Genomic DNA, 19,142 nt, shown 5'->3' with positions numbered 1-19,142 from the left:
GATTTTTGTATTTTGTAGTAGAGATGGGGTTTCACCATGGTGGCCAGGCTGCTTTCGAATTCCTGAACTCAGGTGATCCACCCGCCTTGGCCTCCCAAAGTGCTGGGGTTACAGACGTGAGCCACCATGACCAGCCCAAAGCTACATTTTAATGTAATAATATTTTCTATGCAGTAGTTGTTCGTAATCCTTTCGGGGTCATGGAGCTCTTTGAGAATTTGATGAATCCAATGAAGCTTCTTGGAAGAGGTGTTAGACCCACACACACAGACACACATACACACACACATACACGAACACACACATATGCACACACACATATACACATACATACATACACATATACATATGCACACATGCACGCACATATGCAAATACACGTGTACACATGCACATACGCACATAAATACACACATATACATACACATGCATGCACATAGACGCACATACAGACATATGCATACACACTCACACATATTTCACAGCCTTGTATTTCATTGTACGGGCTCATAATCCCTGGGGAGTCCATCCCAGACCTGTTGATGAGTTAAGAACCTTTGGTTTAGAGGAGGCAATAACTGGTCAGACTGAGACTTCAGGAATAGGCCTGTCAGGAGCTAGGGAACTGGCCTGGCTGTTGGGCTTTTGGGTAAGTGACATTCCAGCAGTTCACATGTGGTGACCCAGGATGGAGAGTCTGAGCATCAGTTGGACTAGATCATGTGCACAGGGTGGAGGTCTCAGTCTGTCTAGGGGGTGCTCGGTACAGTGAGTGGACGTCATGGTCAGGGTTTGGAGCGAGACTCGAAGGAGAAGCTGCAAGTACAGAGTGTGTCGACCATTTTTCTGCTCCCTGGACATACCCTGCAGAGGCTGGCTGTTAGGGGAATCCCAAGAGACAGGATCTCTCCAGTTGCTTGGAATTCCAATTATTTTCTGATCCAAAAATCTAGCACTCATTGGTGAAGGACAAGCTGCGAGGGCGTCTGGGTGCTGGGCGAGTAGCCAACAGCAGCACGACCACCTCCAGGCCTCACCTGCGAGCCCCAGTGATGGTGGATTCTGCCTTTGGGTAAAAGTGAGAGCCCCCTGAGTGGAGAATGTGCATCAGCCCGTGGTGCTCCCACTGTGGAGGTGGTGGGGGTGCTGATAACAGGGAGGGGCGTGGGAGGCAGACACGGATTGCAGATACTATCCTCAGATATACAGGTGTCGAGGCCACATTTTCACCCAGGTCACACTCTTGCGTGTGCTGAATGTGTGTGTCGTCGTGAAGTGAAAATTTGTAGCGAATTTATAATTTAACACTGAATTCGGTTTTCTCTTCCTATTTGAAGCAATTACATGACTTTGATAACTGTTTAGCTTTTGTTTCAAAATTTTAAAATGTAGCATTAAGGAAAATCTCTCCAACTAGTTTTTTAAATTGCCTTGTTTCTCTGCAGTAGCTCATCAGAGTGGTTGGGGTCATTTTACCCCCACCCGTGATGGCCTCCTCATCCTCCTCCTGCTTCTCCTCCCCCTCCCATTCGCCCTTTCCCTCCTTTTCTCTCTCCCTCTTTTCCTTTATTTAGCTCTGAGCCCCTGCCCAGCCCTGTGCTGAGAACCTTCTTGTGCATGGTTATTTCACTTAGTGTTCAGGAGGCCCTACCAGGTGGTCCAGCTAGTAGGCTTGTTTTACAAGTGAGGAAACACACCTGGAGAGGTTAGGCAGCTTTTCTGATGTCACACAGCCAATGTGGTTGTAGCTGGGACTCCAACCCAGGTAGTGCCATCTGGAGCCTGCCACTTCCTGTGTTTTGCAGCTTTCTCAGTGAGTGCAAGGCCAGCTCAGTCTTCCTTCTGTGCACTCTCAAAGGCATGGCCTGCAAGAGCTGTCTGATGACTGATTCATTGCTGTTTTCCCTTTTCTAGGAGTGTTTTTATTCTTTTTGCCTGCTGAACCTTTAGAAAAGTAAAGGTAAGGCAATGTGTTAGGATTCTCCAAAGGAGCAGAACCAATAGAATGTGTGTATATATAGATACTTTCATGACTGTGGAGGTGTGGTGAGTCTGAGCTCTGACTGGGCAGGCCAGCAGGCAGGGGACTCAGGGAAGAGTTGCAGTTCCAGTCCAAGGCCATCTGCTTTAGACCCAGGAGGAGCCGCTGCTGTGATGGAACCTGCAGGCGGCCTGCTGGAGGATTCCCTCTTGCTCAGGGGAGGTCAGTCTTTTGTTCTAGCCAGGCCTTCAACTGATTGGGCGAGGCCCACCCACATCAGGGAGGGCGGCCTGCTTTACTCAAAGCCCAGCAATTAAAATGTTAATCTCACCCAAAATCACCCTCCCAGAAAAATCCGGAGTAGCATTCAACCACATATCTGGGCACTGTGGCCCAGGCAAGTTGACATAAAATTAACCATCACAGACAGCAACCTAAATACTGTTGAACAAGAGGCCAATTCATTTTGTCAGATACCTAAGGGCATGTTAATGTAAACTTTCTGCAAGTTTGTCTCTTTCTCATAGACCTAACGGGAATATTGGGAAAATTTTGAATGGAAGTTCTTTTGCTTCAGGAAAGAAAGTAACTTTACAGGAAGAAGCAAGTCAAGTATGAAAAATAGAGTGAGACCTAGGAGAATAAAATCTTTAACAAGCAAGTGTCTTATTCCATTGAACTTAGAGCCCTGGACCAGTGTGATATGTCAATTCAGTCTTGACAGTTTTTCTGCAGAGTGAGCTAATAAAAAGAACTGTAAGAATTTTTTTTTTTTCTTTTTAGTGGAGAATGGAAGAAAAGTGGCTGACTCTTTGGAAGGTAATTCTTTAAAAGCAGGAAAATGTTTAAAGCAGGAGCAGTAACATCTATGAAAGTGAGCTATTGGCAGCTAGAGAAGGATTGGAGAAAATGTGCAAGAATGAGAGATTCCATATTTTATTGGGTAAAATTCTTTAGCCAGTGAACAGTGACAAGGTGTTAAATTTCATCTGATAGTTTTAGAGGTTATTTATCTTGTAGACTTTTAAAGATACCTTGCAGAGTGGTGTGGGTTGTGTGCTTCGAGAAAGTCGTAAATGGTTTCCATCTCTGTGGCATTTCTTTAGCAAATCCTGGTTGTTTCTAGTGCTAAGATCTTCTTGGGAACTTCAGAGAAAGCGTTAGGTCTTTTGGAATTAAAGTCCTGTTGTGTAGTACCTGAATTTTCTTTCATCTCTGAGTGTTTCCCTTGTCTGAAATGAACAGTATTGGTGTTACCTAAGGGGCTAATCATACAGCAGAGAACTCCAGAAAAATATTAACTGAGTGTCTTTACCACACAAGATACTAAGTGCCAAAACACTTAAATGGACTGATACCTGGCTTTCTAGGTTACACATGCTGAAACGAACATTGAAAGTGATAATTCACTTATGTAAGCAGTTACAAACTATGCAAATACAAAAAAATAAAAAATAAAAAGAAATGGCAGTACATTTGTGAATGCTTGTGGTGTGCTGTAAGCTGTATTTTAGTGAAAGGTCTGTGCAATGAATATTTATGGTAACAGTCGCTCTTAATCTGAATTCAGCAAGTTGTATGTCATCAAAAGATTAGTGAAACAGACACAATTCCTAAAGCTGTCTAAATCTGCCAGTCTTTCCTTCCTGTGACACAAGTTCGTCTGTGGCCTACAAGTTGTTGGAGGTGTAACCTACTATTTGTTGGCCAGTTGTTGGAGATGTTGGGTGTGTGGTTTTGGACACAGTGGGCATGGGTGGTCCCAGTCTCCTGGAGTGGACAGCCAGACGAATACCATAGACACAGGAACACAAACATGTTGGAGCATTCGTCGTATTTCTGGGGGTTGCAGCTTTGTCTCAGTTTTCTGTGGCTGAACCAAGGAAAAAGGCAGATACAGACTTCTACAAGAATTACAATTCTATGAAAGATTTTGAGGAGATGAGGAAGGCTAGCATCTTTCAGGATGCAATGTAATTTTGGAATATAAGGAATTTATTTGGGTTGAATTACCTAGAAGTTTGTCACTGACCTGTGTTTCTGAACCATGAAGCATAGATATGTGGGCTAACAAATAGTTTCTCTTGATAAATAAACCATTAACAAGTATATATAAAAAAGAGTCTATAGAGAAATGTATACAGGGGATGTGAATAGGGAGTTCCCAGAAGGGAAACCTGAATTATCATAGTGTAATAATACTAAACAGCACTGATGATCAGTAAAACAAAAAAGCAAAGGAAAAAGACAGTTTCATATGCTTCAGATTAGTGAAAATTTAAGAAGTCTGATTATATAAAATACTCCCAAGGACGGAGAGCACTGGGGATGATGAGGTTGTAAGAATGACTTTGGAGAGCAGTTTGCCAATAACTAGGAAGTCCTTTGCTGTTCTGCACCTAGGAATTAATTTTATTAATTTTAGAGTAACAGTGTTACAAAAATTAACCGTCAGAATTAATTTTATAGTAACAATGTTACAAAAATTAAGAGTCTCATGTCAGATTTCACCTCACTTGTCCTATCAGCAGCATTTGACAAGATTGATTATTCCTTCCTTCTTGAAATATTTGTATTACTTGGAAATAGACGTAGCTGGGCACATGGCTGTCCAGATAGAGTCTAGATACTTGTACAATGCAAGGTGGGTTCTGCCCAGTCCTACTGTTACATGCTAGGGTCAGAGATAAATTCTACAACATCATATATTACAGGTTTAGGATGAGGTTTCACTGGAGAAAGGTGAGATGTACATGGACCAAGGGTTTACGTCTCATCCTTTTATCCCATAGAGATGCACTGGGTGAGTTGGCGTGCTTTTTATTGGAAGGATCCTTCCATTTTGTGGGTTTCCTTTCTTGTAAGCATAGAAAACAGCCATGATATTAGGGGATAAGCAGTAATTACAGTACCTTCCCCCACCCTAGCAGTGGGGAAGTACATATTTCATGGGGAACCTGAATGAATGTGGGTTCAGCACCTCCAGCTGGGCTCTGTCCTAGCTCACTGCTCCAGAGAACTCCTGGGGTCCCTTTGGGACGTACCTCCTATTGTACTATGAGATGTGGCCATGTCCAGCGAGGAAGTGATGTCTGTGATATACATCACTGATATACATCAGCGTAACTGATGAGATGGAAATTGTTCATCTTTACTTACGTTCTTTCCCTCTTTCCATGGGCTGGGATGTGCTGAACTATCTGTTTCCCTGCCCTCACTTAGAGCAGAGTGACAGGATTGAAGGACCCTGGGCTCCTAACATATCTTGGGAAGCAGAGCTCTGTTTCACCCTATATCACCTGCCTTGGATGAGAGAGAGAGAGAGGGAGAGAAAGAGAGAGAGAGAGAAAGAGAAAGAGAAGGAGAGAGGAACTTTGACTGTGCTTGCCCCTCTGTGGCTGTGTTTTTGGGTCTCTTTATTATGCAGTCTAGCTGTGATGCAGTATCTCATAGTCATCTTAATGATCTTAACGACTATGAGGGCCAGTGGAGCTTGCCCTTGGTATTTGCATCCCTTGAATCTGCCTCATCTCAGTAAAGGGCAACTCCATTCTTCAAGTGCTTGGGCCAGAAAGCCTCAGGGACATTTCTGTGTTCTACTTCTTTTGTAGCCCATCAGCAAATCCCATTAGCTTTACCTTCACATTTAAAAAAAATACTTTGACCAGGCACAGTGGCTCACACTTGTAATCCCAGCACTTTGGGAGGCTGAGGCAGGCAGATCACCTGAAGTCAGGAGTTCGAGACCAGCCTGGCCAACATGGTGAAACCCGGTGTCTTCTAAAAATACAAAAATTAGCTGGATGTGGTAGGGCGTGCCTGTAGTCCCAGCTACTCGGGAAGCTGAGGCTGGAGATGGTGGTGGGTGCCTGTAATCCCAGCTGCTTGGGAGGCTGAGGTAGGAGAATCGCTTGAACCCAGGAAGTGGAGGTTGCAGTGAGCCGAGATCGCGCCACTGCATTCCAGACAGAGTGAGACTCCTTTCACCCTAATGTCATCACTGTGATAGGGCTGTGTCATTTGCTTCCAACAATTCTTAGATAATGTCTTTGTTAAATCCTATTCTTTTTTTTTTTTTTTTTTTTTGAGACGGAGCCTTGCTCTGTCACCCAGCCTGGAGTACAGTGGCACGATCTCGGCTCACTGCAACCTTCCAGGTTCAAGCAATTCTCCTGCCTCAGCCTTCCTAGTAGCTGGGACTACAGGCACCTGCCACCATGCCTGGCTAATTTTTGTATTTTTAGTAGAGACGGGTCTTGAACTCCTGGCCTTAGGTGATCCGCCTGCCTCAGCCTCCTAAAGTGCTGGGATTACAGGCATGAGCCATCGCGCCCCACCTAAATCTTATTCTTTACAACAAAATGATACTATTTCTTTTCTTAATCATACAAGTGTATTTTTACAACTGAAAGAGTCTTTGAAAGGTTGAAATGAAACTTGTCCTCCAACAATCTTTATGTGACAGGTACTAAGGGGTGTGTGTGTGTGTAAGTGTAATTTTTCTGACATTCTTCACAAGTTATATCTTCATCTGGGTTACATTCATTATTAAAGACAGCAATGCTTTTATCTATGTGTTTGAACCTCAGTAGTAGGTAGCTCTAGGAACTTGTCAATCCTGTTGAATCATTTTATGATCTATCTTTTTGTTTGTAGGAACAATCTAATTTGAACCTTATATGAAAAATTAATGTAGGTTCTCCTTTACAAATCTCCAAGGGAAAGAACTCTGTCATCCTTTTTTCTTAATAGTAAGAGCAAGTGCTTCCATTTATCATTCAAGGTGTACTGTTGCCTCCTTTTTTCTTTAGCAAAGTCAGTGTTAAAAAAGTCTTCCCCTGAGAAGTCAAAGGCTGCTACCTGACATATGGTTGAGAAGGCTCGGTTCTCTTGTGAGCTGGGAGGAGTGTCAGTGGATTAAGCACTCTTATTTATCTCTTTTTCCTCCAGAGACCCCATTAAAATGGTAGGGAAAAATAAAAAGTATATATATCAACAACACAAAGAACTTAAAGGCCACCAACATGGAAAAGGGATTTCACAATGTTTCTGCAGCCTGCAAGCTGATAAGGCTATGTGACTACTAAATTAGTGTGGGGGCTGCAGCTGGGGAGGCTCACCTTGGAGACTGAATGCTGGGTGGGTAGGAGTCCCACGTGGGGCTGAAAATCACAGGGTTCCATGGGATGCCTATAGTCAGATCACTTCACGGATTCTGTCCTTCTTCCACCCCTGCTGTGGGTACAACCAAGGACTAGAAACCATATATTTATCCCTCTGCCTCATCTCTGAAGAAATGGACTGAATTGTCTGGGGAGAACCCCTGTTGCTAGTTTGGAAGGCAGCTTCTTAGAAGGGGAATTACTCCCATGCCCACTCTCTGAGTCAGACCCGTCTGCCCAGGACACCAGCCTCTCCAAGGTTTCTGTTGTTTCACATTTAAGTATGATGCATGAGCATTGTTGGCCAGATACTCCAGGAAAGCTTCTGATCAAAGAGGGCAGGATGAGATGAAGAAACAACAAAACAGCCCCCAGGAATCAGAGAGGACCCGGGGAATAGGGGAGGAGAACGCTATTCCGTAATGAGAGGTTTTGAAAAGGTCATCTTGTTAAAGAAAACGTTTTAGAAGGAAGGAACTACCAAAAGCAAGAAAGAAACATTGCAAACGAAAACTGTGACCCATGGAATGAATTCAAAGAAGGATTGATTGGAAGTAAGTTCAGAAAATTGCCCAGAAAGACAACAAAAAATGAAATACCCTGTGTGTTTAAACGCTAGCACATAGGGATGGGACTCAAACTCCCTTCCTGTGGGCTAGAGTGTGTTTGAGTGAAAATGGCCTTTCTCTTCATTGTAATTACTCTCCCCATCTCTCAGAGAATGGGTAGGCCTGGGGCGGCTGGTCTCAGCAGACCTGTCTGTTCTCCTGTGATGTGGGAAGGCATTGAGGAGCCTAGGCTGACACTGCTTGTCCTCCTGACCCCAGCACGGGTCTCCTTGTTCATCATCTGCCTGCATGGGCAGCCCTGACCAAGGGCTTTATACTCACAGCCTGGTCTACACAGGTCACGTCCCTGAGAGGTGACCCGGCTTTGGACTCTACGTGGATGTGCACTTGATGGGGCTTGAAATCCAACATTAATGATATTTTCCCAAATTCTGAAAAAGTGATGCTAATCTTCTGCCTTTATATGGGACTCAATTTGTAGATAGCTTGCTTTCTTTTTCTTTTTTTACAGACATGGTCTTACTCTGTTACCCAGGCTGGAGTGTAGTGGTGTGATCATAGCCCACTGCAGCTTCGAACTCCTGGGCTCACACCATTCTCCTGCCTCAGCCTCCCAAGCAGCTGGGACTACAGCCACCCACTACCATGCCCAGCTAAGTTAAAAAAAAATTGTACAGATGGGGTCTTGCTGTGTTACCCAGGATGGTCTTGAACTTCTGGCCTCAAGAGATCCTCCTGCCTCAGCCTCCCAAAGTGTTGGGATTACAGGTGTGAGCCACCATGTCCAGCTCGGCAGCTTTATAATCCTAATAAAGCATTTGTGGGATTTGGGTCCATCTTTAAATGTCCTCAAGAAGCATATGTGTGTGTAACTCAAGCTCAGAACTTGAGTTCTGAAACCCAAGTTCATGATTCCTTCCTTCACTGTGATGTGGGCACCTCTCCAAAGTGAGGTATTAGTGGAATGGAACTTGGATTTTTAAAAGGTATAGTGGAATGCTTATATAATATTATAACTAAGTAAAACCTTGAAAAAATGTTCATGAGAATGTGGTAAAAGTTTCTTTCTTTTTTTTTTTTTGTTTCTTATGACTTTCTAGGAGTTTGCCTTTATGAGTTGAAAGCATGAGCGATGATTACCAAGTTGTGCATAAACCTTTCTCCACCTGAAATTGCAGAGTGTTTTTCTCCCTGATCATTTCTTTCCTGTCGTAGCATTCATCTTTGATGCCATAGTTGGGCGCAGGGCAGGTTTTGAGTTTCCTGATGTTTCATGTGTGGATTGGTCCTTCAATTTGAAGAATAAGATAATGATCACAGACAAGGATTTGGCTTACAGCTGAGAGTGCTGAGTTGGAGTCTTGGAAGAGAGACGTGCTGCAGAATAAAGTTTATAGTTTTAAAATTTCTAGTTAGAAGTTTAAATGGTCACACTGAGCAATGCCAATTAGCTTCCATTGCAGTGAATTCTAAGGACTTGCAAGGCAACTTTTATTTACCAGAATTTAACTGAATCAGTGGTTAAGGTAACTCCATGGTCTAGGAATTGTAAATTGGTTATACTTAGTTTTTTATTTTATAGCAATATTTATTGTAATAGGTTTATGGTACATTTGAATATTAGAGCTTTGAGAGCTAAATGTTGACTGATATAGTTTTTCTTATAAAATTAGCAAGATTCTTGAGAACGTTTCTTTTCTACTTTTTAACTTAAAGTGGTCTGTATACGTTTATGGCTTTATAGATATGTCTTCCATGGAGAGCAATTCATTTAGGTAGTCTGTGGCTCATAAAAGATTGCTTGAGTCTTGTGCAGACACATATAAAGGAAAGCTATAGGACCTCTGGGAGCTTGAGGCTGGCAAGATGTAAATGTCAGAGCCGTCCCTAGAGCTCCCTTGCTGTGACTTTGACAGTTTAAATTTCAGCATTGTGCAGTGACTTCATAGGGTGCTTGCATATTTTAAAAATTTTCACTTAAATGTTAACTTGGATTATACGCATGTTAGAAACAACCCTGTGGAAAATAGAGCTTTCTTCCCGTAGTGGATATAGACGTCCTGTGTTAGGCACAGGACCATTTATCGCTGGATTATGATAATTGTTCTTCTTTTGTAATGGGATAGGAAATGCATATTTATGGGGTACAGTTGTATATTTTGTCCTAATCTTGAAACTTATGTGAGTCATTTTCATATTATCTCCATCATGCCTGCAATTTAAATTACTGATTTATCTGTTTGCAAAAGCTTTGGAGAATCAGAGAATCTACTGGAAAGACTCCATGTGAGATTGGGCTCTGAACACTTGGGGGCTTGAGGCTGTTTCTAGTTTGTTTTTTTTTTTCTGAGACAGTGTCTCGCTCTGTCGCCCAGGGTGGAGTGCAGTGGCACGATTTCGGCTCAGCCTCCCGAGTAGCTGGGATCACAGACACCCGCCACCACACCTCGCTCATTTTTCTATTTCTAGTAGAGATGGGGGTTTCACCATATAGGCCAGGCTGATCTTGAACTCCTGACCTTGTGATCCACCCGCCTTGGCCTCCCAAAGTGCTGGGATTGCAGGTGTGAACCACCGCACCTGGCCGCTGTTTCTAATTTTTTTCTGTGAACTTGGGCAAGAGTTAGTGAAGAAGAAGCACCTGTTAGCATAGTTAGGAGGAACAAAACAGGGTGAATGAAAGGTCTTTGTAAAGCATAAAATGAGTCCAGATTTTAGTTCATTTGGCTTGTGTATCTTTGTTTTCGTCTCAGTGACCCTAGCCATGCAAGAGGGCCACTTTTAAAAAGGGTGTAGCATTTGAAAAATGATGACTACATCTATAATGAAGGAAGAGAACACAAGAACACAGTTTTACGCTCAGCCTCCCAACGTGCTGAGCATACAATATTTTTGTGTTTGTATTTCCATGTGAGTATGTATAAAATAAGGAAAGTGACATTTTATTTGAGAAAAAAATCTAGTGATAAAAGTGGACAAACAGATGAGTTATTCTTTATTATAAGCGGGGTGAGGCTGGGACGTTGCCATGTAAGGTAAAGCTGGACTCGGCCTTGTTTGCCTGAGTTCCGTGCATGTTGGTTTTGCTCTTGGTCTGGTGATCATCCTTGTGCGTGGGCGGATGTTGACTGAGAGGCACGTTAGTGAGGAAGCAGCAGGTCCGGCCACTGCTTGGTTTGTATCTTGGCCTCCATTCTACTGGCTGTTCTGCGAAAGCTCATTGGAAGTTTCAATCTAGATGTCATGGGTATGAATAATCAATAACCAGCAGATTACAAAGGTATATGTAATAATTTAGTACGTTTATAATAAAACAAGAGCTAATATTAATTGGTTGGTGTGTACCTGGGTTGGTTATATTTTATTTGCATATGTCTGTCCTTTAGTCCTTAGAACACCCCTTATAAGCAAAATATCATTAGCAACCTGGCACCCTTTGATTGGCTAGAAAAGAGTCTAAGAGAAATGGAGTAAATTATTCAAAGTCATGCATCCAGTGATGGTGGATCCCCCGTTGGGGCCCAGATCTGCCCCACACCCTTATGGCCAACTTCCCTTTTGTAGTAATTCCACTGCTTTAGGTTTGAGCCAGAAGGGTTGCATCAAGCCTTTGAAGAACCTAAAGAATGCACAAACTACTTGGGTCTTGGACCTTTAATGGGGGCTGAGTGAAGTCCTGGGTGGATCCCAGGCTGCCCACGTGGAGGGCTGGCTGTGATGGGTGGTTCATCTGGAGCTAGGGTCTTGCTGTCATTTATGCTGACTTTGCACATCCATCTCTTGGTGCCCTGGGAAGGCTCAGGTCCCTCAGGGGTGCGGGTGTAGCCCAGTGGGGCCTTTGAAGATCTGTAGCTTGGGAGACATGCCAAAGAGATATGCTTTCCTCAGGTCTTGGGTTCTAAGCACTTGTAGAATGTTGCCCTCCACAGTCTGGTACTTCTTTTTCAGAAGATGCCTTGGCCTGGTGCAGTGGCTCACGCCTGTAATCCCAGCACTTTGGGAGGCCAAGGTGGGCAGATCATGAGGTCAGGAGATCGAGACCATCTTGGCTAACACGGTGAAACCCCGTCTCTACTAAAAATACAAAAAATTAGCTGGGCATGGTGGCGGGCGCCTGTAGTCCCAGCTACTTGGGAGGCTGAGGCAGGAGAATGGCATGAACCTGGGAGGCGGAGCTTGCAGTGAGCTGAGATTGCGCCACTGCAGTCCTGCCTGGGTGAAAGAGCGAGACTCTGTCTCAAAAAAAAAAAAAAAAAAAAAAAAAATGCCTCAAATACATTCCTTCCTTGTTCACAGGGCTGTCACCCCTATTTTGAGTCCTGTCACTTTTCTACTTGGATAACTGAAACAGCCTCAGTTTCCCTGCTTTTAGACTCTTTTCTTTCCATTCAAACCCTTATACTGTTGCCAGATTCATTTTATACAGAGATGTCCCATTTGTTAAGCGTCTATGTTGACTTCCTGGGCTGTCCATAGTTTATTCCTACCACTCAGTATTATTTCCCAGTGCTGTGCGCTTGGAGTGTGCCCTAGCGTGACCATTTGCAGTGCAGTCGTCCCTTGAGATCTGTTGGGGGATTGGCTCCAGGACCCCCAAGGATACCAAAATTTGCAGATGCTCAAGTCTCGAACAGAAAATAGTATAGTTCACACATAACCTATGTACGTCTTCCTGCAGACCTTAAATCATCTCTGGATTACTTATAGTACCTACTACAATGTAGATGCTATGTAAATAGTTGTTACATTGGAGTTTTTAGGGAATAATAACAAGAAAAAAAAAGTGTACATGTTCAGTAAAGATGCATTTTATTTCATATATTTTTGATGCTCAGTTGAATTGAACCCAGGGATGGGGAACCCATGGATGTGGAGGGGACTACTTATTCTCCCCATTTCTCTATTTCTCCATTTCACCTTCAGTCCACCCCTCTTGTTATTTTGTGCCCATTTCTCTGTCTGCAAATTCCTTCTTCTTCTGAAACTGTATAAACTGTTCATGTAATTCGGGTCCTGGTTTGATTTTCCCACCTGGAAAGCCTTTCTCTGATTTCCCTAGCCTCACTAGTCTCTCTCTTCTTGGAACCTCCTGAATTGTACACTTTATAATTTCTTTGTGGTTTGTGAAAAGTTTCTAAATAGGCTGTAAGACTTCGGATTCTTTCATCTCCTTGGTGCCCAAGCATGTGGTATGTGTCAAGTTGCTACTTAGAGACACATTTTTGGTTTCAGTTTTAGTGTTTACTTAAGCATGGTGATGAAAGTTAAGAAAAACATTGAAATCAAACCTACATGGAGAAAACTGCTGTGATTTTAAGTTGATTGGGTACTTTGCTGCTGTGTTGAAGTGTTTGTTTTTGTTTGTTTTTTTTTCTTTCTCCTCTGTCTTGCCAGCAATCAAAGAGAAGTACACAGACTGGACAGAATTTCTCATACGTGACTTGACCGGTTCGAGGACAGCACCCGCCAACCTCCTGGAAGGTGTATGTATTGTTGTTATACATCTAATGTATCTCTGAAGCACCCCAGTTACGTGAGCTCAGACCTGACAGCACCTTTGCATATATCCTTCAGCAGATGCGTGCTTTCTGCAGACACTGCCATCCAAATAGCCTCCCTTCCTCTTTTGTCCTGAATTACTTAGGTGACTGATTTGAATGGCATTGATGAAACTTCCCCTGTGATGCAATCAGCAAATGGAAAATTTGCTCTATGTGAATCCAATTTTTAAATCACAATATGCTAGGATGTCTTCCTACTGTCCTATATCTTTAAGCCTCTTTCGTATGTGAGTGAATATAAATCAAATCCTGTAGAATCACTGTTTTGAACAGGTGACAAGATTATGTATGTGCTAATATAGTCTCTTGGAGTACATTGATAAGTCGTTCCATTAAATGTTCTATTTCGACGCATAACCCCAAGATTTGAACATACACACGTTAACCAATAATTGAATTAACTTCTCTTGTAAAAACAAGAGGAGAAATGGCAGATCGTATTTCAATGTAGCCAAGGAAATTTTAATGTATTGAAGAAAACATAGTTTAATCTGAAATCTTGATGGTTTATTTGAAAATAATTTTATGTTGAAACATTTTAGTATGTATATTTAGTATTTGTATTTATATAATGGAACAGGAAGAGAAAGGCACTGTGTCATAAGTAATTATTGAATTACCTAGTCTGTTTTTCTTAAGAATGCCCCTAAAAAGGGGAAAACTTAATGAATAACAAGTAATAAGGTGTGGATTTTGACAGTATCATATTCTCTTAACCTTAAACTTTCCCTCTTTTCATAAATGATATTGACACTTTAGAACGTCATTGTCTAATATAGTTAACGGGTTTTGTTTTGTGAAGATTTTGCCTGATGTATTTGTTATATATCTTTAGAGATACTATTTTAACTGTTCATTAACAAATCAAAATGATGATAGTTCATCCTTTCAAAAGGACAAATTGTCTCACTATGTTAATTTTCTAAAACATATTTGCCTACAAAGCTGGCTGAACAAACACCCTTTTCATATGCTATCATATGCTAAGAAGGTTTCTTAGAAGGGGCAGTAATTATATATTCTGTAAACCAATTACCAGGTTAAGTGTAGAAATAATTTTACATAGTAGTCTAATTTAGCTGATCATTACTGTGTGTTAGACATGTCATTGACACACACTCATGCCTTCGTCACATAATCAAAGTATGAGAGCATTTTGGTCATTAGAGTAGCGGCCAGTAGAGTAAGATGAATGTCTGGGAAACCGTCATGGTATAAATTGAATGCTCTGTATTAGAATTATCTGTCTATTGGAAAAGTAGACCGTTTGCTACCACGTTTTCTAGGTCCAGGCAAATTTGGGTAGAACTCTTCTTAAAAGCATACTGATTGTTAACAAAAGCAATTTTATCTGGGAAGGGTGATTTGTTTGGTGAGAACTTAGCACAAACTGTTATTTTCTATTGACTTGTGATTTTTTTGTTGTTGGATACGGAATGGGGTACATGGATGTGTGGGAGGGAGGAAAGGGAAGGGGTGGGGCATGGGCTGGGCAAGGATGGGGTGGAGGGAACGCCAGACTGTTCGCCAGTACCTTGGATGATGGTGTGAAAAAATATTATCTTCTGCTGTCATCTGTTTCCATGAGAACCTTAAAATAAAGTTTAAAATAAGGAGTTTTGCTTCTGTTTAAACAGCCTCTGCGAGGGAAAGGCCCTATAGACCTCATTACAGTTGGTTCCTTAATAGAACTTCAGGATTCCCAGAACCCTTTTCAGTACTGGATAGTTAGTGTGATTGAAAATGTTGGAGGAAGATTACGCCTTCGCTATGTGGGATTGGAGGACACTGAATCCTATGACCAGTGGTTGTTTTACTTGGATTACAGACTTCGACCAGTTGGTTGGTGTCAAGAGAATAAATACAGAATGGACCCACCTTCAGGTAAGGGCCAAAGCTTTTGCTGCTGTAAAGTATTTTAGAAAAAGATGTGATATTTTCCTGGATGTGTTTCTAGAAAATGTATGAGCTTTCTGGTATCTTTTATATCTGAGTATGTGAATATTAAGCACTTTAACTTCACAATACTTTCCATAGAGACTAAATCCTAAGGCCTCAATCAATAGTGTTCTCAAAGGGGAAAGCAATGTTAGAGGCCTTAGGGAAATTGATCTAGTTCCTTGGGAATCACTGGTTCAGAAAGGAAAGACACAGTAGATTGAGACTTGAGGATATTCTCCACGTTATTCTTTAGGAATTTTGATAGTCTTGTAAGTAGGTTCCGAAATCTCTGGCCATCTGTGTACCCATCTCTCTGTCTGTCCATTCACCAATCCATCTACCTACTCATCCGCCCATCTATCCATTTATCTGTTTATCCATTCATCCATCCATTCATCCACCTATCCATCCAGCATTCATCTATTTATCTGACCATCCATTCATCCATCCATCTAAATATCCAAACCACAATCCAGTCTGACCAAGAAGCAGCATTGAGTAGATAGACCATCATGTTTTCTCCTGGCATGTAAGATTTTAGTTAGCTTCAAATGCACTGTCAAATGGTTTTGCAGAGGCTTAATTGGAAAGAATCCTGCCTTATGCTTTCTGTCATACCTACCTAGTTAAAAATCTGAGTATTTACAAAATAACCATTCTTGAATGTTTACTATGTGCCAGGTGATTTTACATCTGGTACATTGTTTGTTTTGATTCTAAAAAAATGCTGCATGTTTGTTGCGAATTTCATTTTACAGTAGAGAAAATTGAGACTGGAGTTCAGCTAGTTGTCCAAGGTCCCCTGTTTTAGGGGACAGGCAGTGCAATTCAGATTCCCAGGTGCTGGGCCCCTCCCACCCCACTCCCCCTGCTGCCTCCTCTTACCGGCCTTTGAATGGGAAACCTTAGAACAGAAATACTGGATTCTTGTAGAATTAGAGATGCCAAGGAGGAAGTACGTATTTTTTCAGAAATTGGTAATCTTCATTCCGGTGAGTTTTGTAGCTGTATTTGGAATAAGGACATGGCTCTTTGCTTTATTAAAATCACCAGAGAATTTCCTCCCATATCAGTTGCCGACGTTAGTGTTGAGTACATGAAGGAGAGGAGTTATATTTATCTTTTCTGTCACTCAGAGGCTCTAATTGAAAACACTTCCTGGTCCTGTGTCCCGTGTGTTTGCATTTGCATTAAGTTTGACAGGCTTAGAGACGTGTAACGTGGTATTTTATTAGTATTATTGCTGTCAAAATGTTGAGAAGCAGCCAACACCTCCATCTCTATCCTGAGTAATTTTTGACTCTGATGACAAACAAAGAGCCTGTCGTGTTGTGAAGAAGGATGTAAGCCCGGGTTTGCCCTGGGATTCATAACGCAGCAGGAAAAATTTACTTTGTGCGTAAAGTTGTGTGTATAAATCTCTGCTTAGTATCTAATTGCTTTATAAATTTTAGGAGCAATATCTACTTGCCAGTGTACAAATTTACAGCAAAGCAAAGGATGACTAGTGGCTTCTTATGTTCTCTGTGATGTTTCTTTCCTGGGAAGTTATGGGACTCAAGCTCACGAGCAGGAATGGAACATGCCTCCGTGGAAGCTTAGGAAATACTCGCTTATGAGCTGTCTCCCTCTTTAGATAATTTGGGGTCTTTATATGAATAAATTGTGTTTACTTGTCTTAGCATTTTCTGGAAATGAGTTGTTCATTTAACTGAAGACTTCTTGGGGGCCCCTGAAGATTCTGGAACAGGCAGGGCATGATGGCTCACGCCTGAGCTCAGGAGTTTGAGACCAGCTGGGGCAATATGGTGAAACCCTGTCTCTGCAAAAAATAGAAAAAACTGGCTAGGCATGGTGGCATGCACCTGTAGTCCCAGCTACTTAGGGGGCTGAGGTGGGAGGATCGCTTGATCACAGGAAAGGAGGCTGCGGTGAGCCAAGATCGCTCTGCTGCACTCCAGCCTGGGTGACAGAGTGAGACTCTGTGAAAAGAAAAAAAAAAAAAAAAAGATTCTGGAAAAGACATTCATCATCAAGAACTTACTTCCCCGATATTTAAATCATCAACAGGAAAGGTTATGTACAGGAAGAAGAAACTAAAAAGTGACAAGACACTTCAAAAGTGTGACTTTGAGTTCCTCAGATCCAGTAGTTTCAAGATGGAAACTGGATTCTGCTACATCATTCAGCAGAACAACATCCCTGGGAAGAGAGGCTGTACTACCCCTGTTGTACACATGGGGACCGATTCTAGTACTTTGTATTTGTATAAATTGATTTCAAGTCCCACGGTGACTTGTGTAACTTACATGGTAGCACCACTTCCTTAACTGGAATCTAGGCGAGAATAAAACTTCATACCTGCATAGAAAATACTAGGCCGATTTTCTCGTTTTCCCAAACACTATGAAGGCACTGGAAAGTGTTCTGCTTCCATGACCGATGGGGAGAAGTCCAGTGGGAGGGGGGTGTGCAGGGGAGAAGAGCATACTCCCCACGAGCTCTTCCCTGCTGCCGGGACCATCTGCTGTGCACTCCCACTAACACCACCACCATTGTTAAAAATAATCGTCCTTTAGTTTTACTTACTTACTATTTATTTATTTATTTATTTATTTATTTATTTATTTTTGAGGCAGGGTCTCACTCTGTCTCCCAGGCTGGAGTGCAGTGGCATGATCTTGGCTCATTGCAGCCTCAACCTCCCAGGTTCAAGTGATCTTCCCATCGCAGCCTCCCGAGTGGCTGGAACTACAGGCATGTGCCACCATCCCTGGCTAATTTTTTAATTTCTTATTTTGTGGAGATGGGATCTCACTATGTTGCTCAGGCTGGGCTTGAACTCCTGAGCTCAGGTGACCTGCCCACCTCAGCCTTCCAAAGTGCTGGGCTTACAGGCATGAACCACTCCACGCGGCCCTCGTTTTACTCTTTAAAGGGCACAGTATTTCTCAACTGTTCAGCAAAATAGAAGAGAAATGGGTCATAGAAAGTAGCTAGGAAGTTAGCCTTCAAAAACCTGGGAAAAGGAACTAGATTTTATACTCTCCACCTCTGAGAAACATAGGGCCATTGAGCCTTTCTCTTTCTGCCCTGAATCAGAGGAAATAGCATTCTGGTGCTTGGGGAAGGAGGAGGGGAAAGAAACCACCTTACCCTGTACCATGGGGATAAGGATATCTTGCTGGGCTGCTGAGTGGTGTAATGTATATCAAGAGATTGGCCTTTTCTAGACATTTAGTCTGTGATCAGAGTCTTAAGGTTATACTTTGGTTTTCCAAGGAGTGTAAGTACGTCATTGAGGTTAGGGTCATTTAAGAAGCCCACCTGCTCTCCTATTTCTGGATGTTTAGAAAATAAGATAGACTTTTAGATATTCTTGCAGATGCTAAGGAGATGAAACTTTTTGAGTTTCTTTTTCTTTCTCTATTTCTAGAATTTATTCCCTTGTTTTTTTCCTTCAAAATTATTTTATCACCCCCTCCCCCCATTTTTTTAGTGCTTGTTTTAGATCTTGGAGTCAGGAAGTTTCTGAATCCAACTTAAATACTTCTTGCCTGAACTATTACTTAGTCCAAAAGTGAGTTGGACTACATTAATCTGTTCAAGCTGCCGTAACAAAATGCCACAGGCTTTATGGCTTAAACAACAAACATTTACTTCTCAGAGATCTGGAGTCTGGAAGTGTGAGATCTGGAGGCTGGAAGTGTGAGATCAGGGTGCCAGTGTAGTTGAGGTCCCGGGAGGGCTCGCTTCCTGGTTTGCAGACAGCCGCCTTCTGACTGTGTCCTCACATAGTAGATCAAGAGAGAACTCTGGTGTCTCTTATAAGGACACAGATCTCATTTGAGGACCCCACCCTCATAACTCCATCTAACTCTAATCATCTCCCAAAGGCATCCCTTTGGGGTTAGGGCTTCAAGTAAGA

The 19,142-nt window shown here is 42.3% G+C and overlaps 1 protein-coding gene across 3 annotated transcripts in view; it reads left to right on the top strand.

Annotated features, from left to right (window-relative positions):
• The window catches only part of SFMBT2 (Scm like with four mbt domains 2), a 252,747-nt gene that overhangs the window by 111,977 nt on the left and 121,628 nt on the right, over positions 1 to 19,142 (top strand). For 2 of the 3 annotated variants that reach the window (XM_004049039.5, XM_055353186.2), the window contains exons 5-6: positions 13,107 to 13,195; positions 14,911 to 15,157. In XM_004049039.5, coding sequence (XP_004049087.3) covers positions 13,107 to 13,195; positions 14,911 to 15,157 — 336 coding nt within the window. The remainder of the gene's footprint in view (positions 1 to 13,106; positions 13,196 to 14,910; positions 15,158 to 19,142) is intronic. The other variant, XM_055353187.2, reaches the window with a different exon arrangement.

Source organism: Gorilla gorilla, chromosome 8 (genome assembly GCF_029281585.2).
Source record: "Gorilla gorilla gorilla isolate KB3781 chromosome 8, NHGRI_mGorGor1-v2.1_pri, whole genome shotgun sequence".
Classification (NCBI taxonomy): domain Eukaryota; kingdom Metazoa; phylum Chordata; class Mammalia; order Primates; family Hominidae; genus Gorilla; species Gorilla gorilla.
This window is presented reverse-complemented; position numbering and strand designations above follow the sequence as displayed.